The sequence below is a fragment of the Artemia sp. Qi Xiang Cuo genome, chromosome 13 (assembly GCF_049724085.1).
Source record: "Artemia sp. Qi Xiang Cuo chromosome 13, ASM4972408v1, whole genome shotgun sequence".
NCBI classification, from domain to species: Eukaryota; Metazoa; Arthropoda; class Branchiopoda; order Anostraca; family Artemiidae; genus Artemia; species Artemia sp. Qi Xiang Cuo.
In genome coordinates this window covers 43,663,852-43,677,133 of record NC_142806.1, presented here as the reverse complement: position 1 = coordinate 43,677,133, position 13,282 = coordinate 43,663,852, and the positions used below count along the sequence as shown (strand labels likewise).

Genomic DNA, 13,282 nt, shown 5'->3' with positions numbered 1-13,282 from the left:
CAAACACTATTGAAATATTCCAACTCTTGCATTTCAACGAATGAAATTCAAAAAGAACTTTGAATAATCAAGAAAATGTAACTATGACAAGGTAAACCACAACCAAACACTACTGAAATATTCCAACTCTTGCATTTCAACGAAAGAAATTCAAAATGAACTTTCAAAAATCATGAAAATTTAACTCTGACAAGGTAAAACACAGCCAAACACTACTGAAATATTCCAACTCTTGCATTCCAATGAAAGAAATTCAAAATAAACTTTGAAAAATCAAGAAAATGTAACTGTTAAAAGGTAAACCACAACCAAACAATAATGAAATATTCCAACTCTTTCATTTCAATGAAAGAAATTCAAAATGAACTTTGAAAAATAAAGAAAATGTAACTGTGACAAGGTAAACCACAGCCATACACTACTGAAATATTCCAACTCTTGCATTTCAACGAAAGAAATTCAAAATGAACTTTGAAAAATAAAGGGAATGTAACTGTGACAAGGTAAACCTCAACCAAACACAATTTAAATATTCCAACTCTTGCATTTCAACGAAAGAAATTCAAAATGAACTTTGAAAAATTAAGTGAATGTAACTGTGACAAGGTAAACCACAACCAAACACTATTGAAATATTCCAACTCTTGAATTTCAACGAAAGAAATTCAAAATGAACTTTGAAAAATTAAGGGAATGTAACTGTGACAGGGTAAACCATGACCAAACACTACTGAAATATTCCAACTCTTGCATTTCAATGAAAGAAATTCAAAATGAACTTTGAAAAATCAAGAAGATGTAACTGTGACAAGGTAAACCTCAACCAATCACTACTGAAATATTCCAACTCTTGCATTTCAACGAAAGAAATTCGAAATGAACTTTGAAAAATCAAGAAAATTTAACTGTGACATGGTAAACCACAACCAAACACTAGTGAAATATTCCATCTCTTTCATTTCAACGAAAGAAATTCAAAATAAACTTTGAAAAATTAAGTGAATGTAACTGTGACAGTGTAAACTACAATAACACACGACTGAAATATTCCAACTATTTCATTTCAACGAAATAAATTCAAAATGAACTTTGAAAAATCAATAAAATTTAACTGTTACAAGGTAAACCACTACCAAACACTACTGAAATATTCCAACTATTGAATTTCAATGAAAGAAATTCAAAATGAACTTTGAAAAATAAAGAAAATGTAACTGTGAAATTGTAAACAGCGATAAAACAATAGTTAAATTGTCAAACAATTGCATTTAAAAGAAAGAAATTCAAAATGAAACTTCTATAACCAATGGGATTTGAGTGTGAAAATGAAAAACGCAACGACACACTACATAAATATTCCCAATATTTAGATTAGTTGTAAGAAATTCAAAATTGACATTGACCAATTAATGACCTGTACGAGCTAACGTGTCCACTAAAATAAAACACTCCTGAAATATACAAACTCATGCATTTCAACGAAAGAAATTCAAAATGAACTTTGAAAAATCAAGAAAATGTAACTGTGACAAGGCAAACCACAACCAAACACTACTGAAATATTCCAACTCTTTCATTTCAATGAAAGAAATTCAAAATGAACTTTGAAAAATCAGACCTTTGGAGGGGGAGGGGCCGGGGGGGGGGGGTCGTTCTGTGTCTCAATGCAAAAAAAAAGTATAAAAAATGGGGAGGGAATGGGAGGGGGGAGGGGAGGAGGAGGGAGGAGGTGGGAGGAGGAGGGAGGAGGAGGAGGAGGAGGAGGGGGAGAAGGGAGGAGGTGGGAGGAGGAGGATGAGGGAGGAGGAGGAGGAGGAGGGGGCCGGGGGAGGGCCTTTGGGGCACTGGGCGGGCCTTGGGGGCACAGGGAGGGCCTTTGGGTGCCTGGGGGACATTTGGGGACCGGTGGATGGCCTTTGGGACCCCGTTGGTCCTTTGGGAGCTCGATGGGCCTTTGGGGGGCCCGGGGATGGCATTTGGGGGTCTGGGTGGGCCTTTGGGGCGCCGGTGGCCCTTTGGGAGCTTGGGGGGCCTTTGAGGGTCCGGGGGGGCAGTTGGGGGCCTGGGGGACATTTGGGGACCGGTGGAGGGCCTTTGGGAGCTTGGGGGGCCTTTGAGGACCGGGGGTTCCTTCGGGGTTGGGGTAGGAGGATTGGAACCCTTTGGGGTTGGGTTAGAGGACCTCACAACACTGTTCAAATGAAACTTGTGTATTATAACGACCACTGAGTTTCACCATTAAATTCTCTTCTAAAATCTTTCCTAAAATCATCTTTTAAAATGTCTCTAACCGTTACGCCGAAATAGTTCAATAACCTGTCTAAAACGGTTTCGCCCAAATAATCCCTAAACGCAAATTCAGCGTGTTCCTGTGTTATTGGCATCTCTGCGCTAAAACATTTCAAATTAATATGAAATCTTTTCGCGCGCTAAAACAATTCATCGCTAAGATGCTTCTTGCCTAATTGTTTCCATGGCCTTTGGTTATTAATATCCTTTGGAGTTCGACCAAAAGAGTTGTTTCCGCGGCAAAGACATTAATGACTTGGATCTATTCCTGGAGAATCGTTTCTAGGCGAAAATTTTTAAAGTCTGACAGATGATGTCATTGATTGATTGATCTGTCAAGAAAGGGGAATTAATTTGTTGTTTCTAAGGGGAATTATTGATTCACGATAGGTGAATTGAGGTCGACAGCACAGGTGTTCCAAGGTCGATGTTGTTGTAAGTGCACGCTCTCAGCGAATGTCAAGGTCGATGTTTCTGTTGTGAAATTTAGGTCATTGACCCCATTAACCAAGTGTTCTCCCTAATGACTCCATGCCCATATTTGGTGTACTGATAGGAGATACGTTCTTTTGATAACCGAATTTTGTCCTGTTCGGAGTCAATAATGCATCTCTACTGATGTTTCGCAGGGAAGGAGCTTCAAAGCCCTTCTTCTGCAAACTTGACTGCTGTAAGAGCATTGTCCTTTCTACATTTACTACCAAGTCACTATTTTGGAGAAAACAAGTTACTAAAAATAATAAAAACAGGCTGTAGCCGGTAACAAGAATTGGAGCCAAAGAACTGCACGTAGCAATCCCCTGGTGCTCTTTACAAATATCTAGTCAAGGCCGAATCAGGGGGGCGGGGGAGGGTTAGGGGGTTTTAACACACCCTCCCAAATGTTTATCCGACTCGTAAAAAGATAAAAAGGAATATAAAAAAATTTGATACATTTTTAGGTTTTTTTATAGTCCCCCCCTCCCCCGAAAAAAAAAATCATGGATACGGCCCTGTATCAAGTTGTATAATTTCAAACAGGGACTTTTAAACTTTGTTTATGCTGTAGGCCCCCTTTAATGTTCAATTTTTCTCACAGGCGCAGAACCAATTTCGTAGACTAGCGTTTCTGAATTCATCCATTCCCAATTGATTTCAACTTCATCAGGGCGGCCAACAAAGGATAATTGTGCAGAATTAAAAGATACCTCTAAAAAAATATGTAAAAAAAAAACAAAAAAAACACGGAACGAATATTACTATACAATTATAGGCTGAATTTGAAAGAAAAATTCATTTAAATTTCAGTATCAAATGAAGGGGCTTTGCACAAGGTCCCTTTAAGGCTCAATTCCTGAGAATTTCCTACCTATCTTCACTTATCGGATGTGGTGAAACGTGTTCCCATGTGGGATGCATATGAAAATCCTAGATAAAACCATAAAGATTGAACTTAAGTCCAATCCGATCACAGTAAACAGAATGGAGTGGAAAACAGAGTGGATCTTCGAAAAAAAAAAAAAAAAATCTATTTTGATTCCTTACAATTGTATTTAGTTTTTACTTTCGTTTTTCAGTGAACCTATCTCAAGACGAATTTTGAAAAAAAAAGACGAAAAAAATATAGGGTGTTGCTATGAATTCAATTTTAGAATCAAAGAAGATAGAATATAATAATGGTAGGCAAAAAAAAAAAAAAAAAAAAAAAAAAAAAAAAAAAAAAATATCAAACAGATAGAGGATTAAGATTCCCATAGCAACAGGTATTCACAAAATCTTTTCCCTAATGGAATTTCAACCTTCCTAATTGACAATTAATACTGAAATGAACTTGAAAAGGCTTTGGGGATTTAATCAGTTCAGTCTACATTGTATTTTAAAAACGCACTTTTGGAATTACTAATCTGTATTTATGTTTCAGGTCTTATACTTTTTACAGTATGTTTACATCATACCCTCCAACAAGAGGGAGGGGATTGGCTTACTGAAATGCATCCTTCATTCTAGGCAGGGAAATATGGCCCAAAGAGGCTTTTGTAACAATAGATATTTATCTACTTTATCAAGTTTCGTACCAAAATCAATTTTAGTAATACCTGATTTTAAATTGACGAAATAGCGATAATAAAACGGATTAAAAGACATTAAGAGCTTGCTTGCTGTCTTTGCTTGATTTAAGAGACATTTCGGAGGGGGAAAATTTTTATGGTTTAACTTAAACTGAAAATTTTTAATTAGGAAGTAATTATGGTCATTCTACAAGACAACAAAAAATAAAATGGGCTGGGCAAAAGAAAATAAAAAAAATGAGAAAATCTAAACTATCTGTAAATGAATATTGCAGCCAAGTTTGTGGGCACTGGTAATATATTCACTAATTGTTAGTTATTTCCTCCTTTTATAAAATTCTATGTTCGTTATCATATGATTCATCTAGACCCCCTCCCCCCAACAGGCACCATTTGAATTATTTTTTTTTTAATAAAGAACTTTATTTATTACTAGATAGAAGCTGGACAAGCATACTTTTTATAGGGTCGACTTGACTTGTGTAGAAACGACAAAAAAGCTAAAACAGAGGGCAAATATAAAAACCTATATACCCTTAGCACGTTTTATGAGGTATTCCTGATTCGTTGTGACTTCTAAATAGGGTAACAGAGTCTCAAAAGATGGCAGTAGGTAATTAATAGCCGGTATTTGCAACGTTTTTCGTAATTTGTCTAAGCTGTCATGTCCAATATGCCCTTCACTCATGCCGTGAGTAGATAACGTGCTATTGACCTTGTCGACTTCAGCTACCAAAGGACGAAGGACAGAATCGGATAACCACTGAAATCAATAAACAAAAATTAACTACAGTTAAGTTCACCGTTGAAATACAATGTGAATTAACAAACTGAATTTAAATTAAAAAAAAATCCACGGTGATGAAATATCAGCATTATTGTTATTGTTATTAGTTATTGTTTAACCCGTTAATAACAAAAAAGTAAACATGGGAGCAAAGAAAAGAAAAACTCATAAAAAAGAAAATACCATTAGAAAAATATACACTTTCAAGACAGCGGACCAGTGACAGATCACTATTACTGATATCCAAAAGCTTTCTGTTGCTTAGGACGGCAATTTTACTAAAAAAACTATTCACCTCGAATTTTACCATTATCTTACTATTACCATAACATAGACAGAGAAAAAGAAGGACTTTGCAATACTAAAATTCTGGATACCCGACGAAGAAATATTTTTCTTTTTTGACAGAGGATAAAACCCAGAAAGCTACGGAATTGATGATCTAAAAATTAATTTCTATTTCAACCAATTCTCTAGTATTCAACTTAAACCTTTATCATTGACTTAGAAATCACCCGAAAACGAAAAGATTGTTGTATGCTAAAAGTATTGCTAAAAATCACCAAAATGATAAAACACAGGGGAAAGACACCGATTTATATGCCAGAGACGACAGTAAAATATTTGCAATTAACAGCAATACAGCTTCAGTGTATTATTAAGAACAAAGAGAGAGAAGAACTTCAAGATGAAGAAAACAAGCGGGACTACGGACAGTAGAAGGAAAAGACAAACTAAAACGACGCGGATATTTCGCCTATATAAAACAAGGCGTCTTCAACGCTAAAAGATAAAATCTAAAATAACCTAAATTTAAATAAAATATAAAACCAAGAAAAAAACCATATATACATATATACAGTTGTTGCTACTATGATTGAGCACCACAGAAGCTAAACAGAGTTCCTTCAATGAGAATATTTATTTGTCAGTGGGGTCAAAATCGAGTTCTTTATAAGTGGTGCTATATGAAATAATGTCTTTCATTTTCTGTTCATAATCGAACAGAAAAGGAACAGAAACTAGAGATAGTGATCTTTATCCTTTTTAATTGTGAAAGTATTTTAAAGTCATTTTTAAATACATAAAGGCAACAAGAACTGAATTAGAGGTATTGAAAAAGAATTTACATATAACCCCACAATTTTACAATAGATTTTACCCAAGAGGTTGTTCGGCACCCAAAATCTATGGTTTACCCAAAACTCATAAGAACGGTGTCTCACTCCGCCCATTTTTTCCAAATCTTCTGTCACCTGTCTTCAAATTAGGATAATGGTTGTCAGTGGCGTTCCGTTCACTTTTAGGAACTCAAAAATCTTATTTTAAAAACTCCACTGACCTCACTTAAAAGATAAATAAATTTTCATTGGAGGAGAATTCAGTTCTCTGCAGTTTTGATGTTATTTCCATGTATTCCAATTGCAATGCTAAAATATACGAATATTTTATAAAAGAAGAAAATACAATTTTATCTTTATTAAAGAATAAAATACAAAAACATTTGGATTTGTTATAGGATGTAACCTTAACTAGTATGGATATTGATGTTATAATAAGATTGGTTACTTTGATTAACAAATATTCTTTTTACTTCTGTTTTATAGGAGAGTTTTATAAATAGGTGTTTGGTTTACCAATGGGAGCTTCTCTTAGTCCTCTGTTGGCAAACCTTTTCATGGATTTTGTTGAAACAGCCGCTATTAAGAATTTTAAATTTTCCCTTTGTTTTCGGGGTGGATTCATGGATGACGTTTTTTGTATTTGGAAGCACAAATTTGAGTCCTTAAATCCTTTTCTCAAAAATTTAAATAGCTTATAATTATAGAGGCAACCATTTGCCCCTCAATATATAGAAAACCTACACATAGAGACAAACAAGGTCATATCCAGGAGGGTTTGAACCTCCCCCCCCTCCAAATGTTTGTCCGACTCGTAAATACACAACAAAATGAATGTAAAAAAGTTTTTTGATGCGTTTTAAAAGTTTTTTCTTTTAACACAATAGTAAAATAAACGCAGTTTCACAGTCTTCCGGATTGAATTTGACAAAAATTTATATTTCTTTAACCTATGTACCTGGTCTAGGTGAAAAACTTAAACGAATTTTACGCAAATATAACATTGATACATGCTTTGAGGCAATTATAAGTAGTATTCTAAATTCTGGGAAGGATCGGACTCGTGGCAATTTGGGTAGTGGTGTGTATAGTATTCCTTGTTCTCGAGGAAAGTTTTACATTGGACAAAGTCACCAACAGTTTGTTGAACGATTTATTAAGCATCATAACTCAATAGGTAAAGCTCAAAAGTTTAGTAGGCCTCCTGAAACTTTCCTTTCAGCTTTGGCGGAACATATTCTCCCCCACCATGATCATTACGTAAAATTTGACGATGCCACCGCCATTTCTAACGATAGAGGCTTGACACAGTGGGTTAGGGAGGCCATTGAAATAAGAGATAATTTAAGTATTGACTTGATTTATAACATTCTTCTTAAAAATAGATCAATAGCTAATGAGGGCAATAAGGTTTTACAAAATCACCAGGGGACTAGATTAAATGTAAGACCTAGGAGAATTGCAGCAGTGGAAGCTAGCAAGAGGATTATTTCGCAACAAAACAATTAATTTCACATTCATTTTCTATGATTTCATCCAGTCACTTCAGTGTTCTCATTGAAGTAACTCTATCTAGCTTCTGTGGAGCTCAATCACAGTAGCAACAATTGTATATATATATATATATATATATATATATATATATATATATATATATATATATATATATATATATATATATATATATCTTCATTTTAGGATTTAATTAATTTTTGGTTAATTTAGATTGTATCTCTGTTTCTTAGCGTTGAAGACGCCTTGTTTTATGCAGGCGAAATATCAACGTCGTTTAATGTTTGTCTTTTCCTTCTACTGGCCGTAGTCCTGTTTGTTTTCTCCATCTTAAGACTTTTCTCTCTCTCTCTCTCTCTTTGTTTTTTTTTCATGGCTGGCCAGTTCGGCTTTAGGTCTTTCAATGTATTATTGATACTTTTTTTTCACCGAGCCACTTCGTATGGAAGGAGCTGTCATAGAAACTTTGAAGGGTCTCATTAAATTGTAATTTGAAAGTTCAGGTACCCTTTATAAGAGTCAAAAGTGATTGGAGGGCAATCAGCCCTCCTTCCAGTCCCTTCCCCCAAAGACATCCCATCAAAGTTTTAAGATACCAATTTTGTTCAACATAGTTGAAAGATCCAATAGTTATGCCTCTGGGGATGACAAGATCCCCCACAGCTCTTGGGGCAGGAGCTGTAAGTTATACAATTTGCCCATCGTTTACATATAGCATTTATTATTGGGAAAGGGGGGTATTTTTGATCTCTCTGAAAAGGCTAAGGGTATTAAGTTGAACTTTCAGGGGATGTTGAGGAAGATGTTGAACTAAATCAAAACATACTGTGCGTATGCAGGTTGTAAAAAGGACATCTTAGCAATATACCAGAAACGGCTTAACGTATTAAACTAAAACCTCCAGGACATGCTGAGAGGGATTTTGAACCAACTAATAGGCACTATATTTATACTGCTACTACTACTATGGCTAAGGATATTAAGGTGAAACTTTTGGGAATATTGAAGGGAATTTTGAACCAAATCAAAACACGCTCTGTGCATGCACGTTGCCAAGGTGAAACTTTACTTCACCTTGACTGTATTAAGGTGAAACTTTGAGGGAATATAGAACGAAATCAAAACACACTATGTGCAGTACTTGTATACAGGCTGTCAAAAGGTATCAGCAATATCTCAGGAACGACTTAGAACACTAATTTGAAACTTTCAGGGTACGTTGAGGAGAATGTTGAACTAACCATGAGGCACAATGTGCATAGACTAATACTTCTACTATTACTACGGCTTAGGGTATTTAGGAGAAACAATTAGGAGATGTTGAGGGGGCGTTGAACTAAATCAAAACGCATTATGTGAATGCAGGTAGTCAATATCTCAGGAACGGTTTAGGGTATTAAGCTGAACCTTTCAGCGCATTATGAAGGGGGTGATGGAATAACCAAAAGTACTGCTACTATTACTATTATACTACTACTACAATTACAACAGCTACTAAGACTAAGTTAATTAAGGCGAAGCTTTCATGGAATGTTGAAACTAGTCAAAAAGTACTACTGGCATGTAGGTTGTCAAAAGGACACATCAGCAATATCTCAGGAACGGCTAAAGGTGTTGAGGGGGGGGGGGAGGGGTGGTGGTGAATTAACATTTGTCTATGTTCAGGGTTGAAACATGATGGAGGTCAGAATAGTTTCAACCCTATAGAATCTCGAAGATTATACAGATTTTCAATTCATTTACTTGAATAATATTCTAATTGTCTATCAATACAAAGTTCTATAGAAAAACTATTACTAAATTATGCTGCTAAATTTTGTCAGTACATAAATAATAAGCAAAAATCTTGATTATTAAGGAGAAAAACCAAAAAACCTTTAGAAATACTCCTTTAATTAACCAATAAAAAAAACTATGTCAACTAAGAAAAAAAAAAAAAAAAAAAAAATCAATTTTAAAACCTTTTTACCAAAAAAAAAAGAAAGTTGATCAAAGAAAAGTAAAGACGTACATTAAACCTAAAACGAGTGAAAATCAACTCAAATAGTAATTCAAACGTAAAACGAACATAATTCACCACCAATAAATAAGCGAAACCCAAAAGGCGTAGAAATTACAATAAATAGTCAATTCAAACCTAACGAACAGAGACTACCCTAAACAGGAATAGGACTAACGCCCCTCTATACTTTGTAAAGACCAGAACGTCATTTGTACTTTACTAAAAACTGAATGCATTTTAAACGATTTATCTTTTATAATGACAATAAATACGAAATTGCTGAGACTTTCAGAAATGAATACCAATATATATATTAAATTTCCAGTCTGCATTTCATTTCAGTCTGCATTGCCTTCAAAATCTGTGTTATTATGGTGATTTTCTTTCTTTTTCCTTTTTTTATCGATGTTATTAAAAATAAAATTCATATCTAGAAATAAAAATTGACTTCAAGAAGCGGAAGGGACATTCATGTCTTTACAAGGGATATTCCTGTTAGCCCTGCTTTTCTGGTAGTGTCTCTTCCTTTTAAGTTTCACCTCATTGTTTATTGTAATTTTTTGTTTGTTTTTAATTTCAATTATTTATTTATAGTTATTTATGTTCGTTTTACACTTGAATTACTACTTGACTTTATCTCAGCTCATCTTAGGTTCAAGCTGATTTTTTACTTTGAAAAACTTCTTTTGTTGAAAAAGGTTTTATTTTTTTAAATTAATTTAAATGAAGATGCATCAGAACAATTGCCTCAGAATGCAACTTGGATAAGCTATCTTTACTTATACTGATAACTATAAGGTCATCAGCATATGCTAGGAAAGAGCTATTAAAAGGCCCAGAAAAATAAGTCGGAGCCATATTATTAATTAATTGAGAAATACATATTTTTCTCAATAATCAAACCATTTAACTTTGCCTTCAAGAAAAGATGAAGAGTATCAGTACTTACTAAGGAAAATAACAGAGAACTTAATATCTCGTACACAGTGAGTGAACCACCTGAAAGTAGTTAATAGAATATAAAGCTTTAGAAATATCAAGAGAGCAAAGTTGAGTAGTTTTGTTTATTTCAAGAAGCATCCAAGAGAAGAGAAGAAAGAATCTGACGAGCGTGGCCGTATCCAATCCCTGGCAGAAAAGAAGCTGATCCTCTCCAAACTGAATCCCACAAGTAAGATACAAAAGAAGAATGTATTCTAAGACTTTACATGGACTGCAAGGTCCCGTAACAGATTGATAAGATGAACAATTAAGAAGAGATTTACCTTTTCGGGTACAACAGAGGAACTTAAACAAATTTAAAATAAGATATGAAAGAAACAGATGTGTAAGAAGATATGAAACCAATAGTTTGGCATCCGGCTGAAGATGAAGTGCATAATTCTCGTTAAAATCATTAGATGGATATTTCAGGTTCTAATCTATTACGGGCAGTCTGAAAAGACAATTAAGACACAGTCATTATATGACTGTGTCTTAATGGTAAATCTAATATCTCAAAGGTATTTTTCTACTGTAGTTTGGTCATCTGCTTTATTCAATTACCCACGCCTCTTTTAGGCCTACCACAACAAATCCGAAGCAAAAACTAAGTTTAATTTCTAGTCAGTTTTTAATATGGAACCAAACCCCAAAAGGGATTCCCATTTTTAGCTTTCACTATTGGAAAAAAAACTTGTGCAATTTATTAAGCGTATGTTTCATGGTTTCTATTATAAACCCCTATTATAAACGATCTCAACTTAAATGTTGTTGACACTTTTAACTATTTGGATTCTTTCTTGTTACATCTAAAAGTTGGAGTAACCGCTTTGAATCAAGAAATTATAAAATTTACCCTTTTTAAGATATTACTTTTTATCGTCTAAATACTTTATAATAATCACACATACACCAAGGCAACCTCCTGTGTGTAATAATAACCAGTATTTTTTTTTTTGCTAAAATTGAGATATCACATATAAACTGTAAGATTACGTTCTTTGAAAAGCACACTCTAACCCTTCAAAACTGATCTAGTCTACGGCCAATTTAAATTAGATCTACTAGGTTAGAACCAATTTCTAATTTCTTTCACAATCAAATTTTAGAAAGCTATTTCCTTTCACCTAATCATGATAACTTCCTGTTAAAGTCACTTCCAGAGACAGGCAAGGGCAGGTTAGTTAATGGCTATGAAATTGGATTTTGTCAATAGAATTAGTACAGAATTTCGGAGTATTAAGATAGGGTCTATTATACGCAGCGTCTCAAAACTGCCTTTACCGATCAAAGAAATCGATTATTAAGTATAGACTTAATAAACCAAACAGTTGTTGAAATCAATATTACAGCGTCTAATAAAATGTTCATACAATTTCTATCATACAATTTTTCAACAAGTGCTAAACTTTTGTGGAACTGAATTTAGTATTAACATCTATGGTAGACTGCCAGCTTTTTCCCTATGTAAAACCACTTTTAGGACACTTTTTATGATTAAAAGAGGACTATACAAGGACTATAAAGTTTTTTAAATTAATATTTTACTTCATTTTCAGCTTGTATCATTGGCAGCACAATAGCGCTACCTAAGTAAAGAACGATGTTGGCACAATCTGTTATTTATTTATTTTTATTTTTTTTGGTTGGTTTTAGACCAGGGCACATCATATCGAAGGAGTTGTCGTAGAAACTTCGAAAAGGGCTGATTCGATCGGAAATTGGAAGGGCTAGTGCCCTTTTTAATAGACGAAAGTGATTGAAAGGCAACTAACACACCTTCCTCGCCCAACATTTCCCCAAACACATCCAATCAAAATTTTGAGATAGCCATTTTGCTCACCGTGGTTGAAAGATCTGGAAATTAGGTCTTTGAGGATGATACCCCCTCAGAGCCCTCAGGACAAGGGTTGTAAGTTATGCACTGGGGACATATAAGGTTTTTATAGAAAGCGTTGTCGTAGAAACTTCAAAATGGGCTCATTTGATTGGAAATTGAAAGGGCAAGTGCCCTTTTTAATAGTCAAAACTGATTGTAGAGCAATTAATCCCCCTCTCACGCCCACAATTTCGCCAAACACATCCAATCAAAATTTTGAGACAGTCACTTTGTTCAACGTATTTGAAAGTTCTGGAAATTATGTCTTTGAGGATGACAAGCCCCCTACACCCCTCATGGCAAGGGTTGTAAGTTATGCCCTGGGGGTATATAAGGTTTTTATAGAAAGCGTTGTCTTAAAATCTTCAAAAATGGCTCATTCGATTGGAAATTATGGGGGCTATTGCCCTTTTTAATAGTCAAAAGTAATCGGAGGGAGAATCACCCCCCACGCCAATCATTTCCCCAAATATTCCCGATCAACATTTTGATACGACCATTTTGTTCAACGTAGTTGAATGGTCTGGAAATTTTGTCTTTGAGGATGACAACCCTCCCCCTTTACCCCTCAGAACCAGGTTCGTAAGTTATGTCCTTGGGGCATATAAGGATTTATAGAAATTTGTGTCGTAGAAGCTTCAAAAAGGGATCCTTCGACTGGAA

The 13,282-nt window shown here is 34.7% G+C and overlaps 1 protein-coding gene across 1 annotated transcript in view; it reads right to left on the bottom strand.

Annotated features, from left to right (window-relative positions):
• LOC148945321 (uncharacterized) overlaps window positions 1-13,282 on the bottom strand; it is a 120,757-nt gene that overhangs the window by 69,991 nt on the left and 37,484 nt on the right. The window contains exon 8 of the mRNA XM_089099002.1: window positions 4,872-5,100. Within this exon, the coding sequence (XP_088955128.1) occupies window positions 4,872-5,100 (229 nt within the window). The remainder of the gene's footprint in view (window positions 1-4,871; window positions 5,101-13,282) is intronic.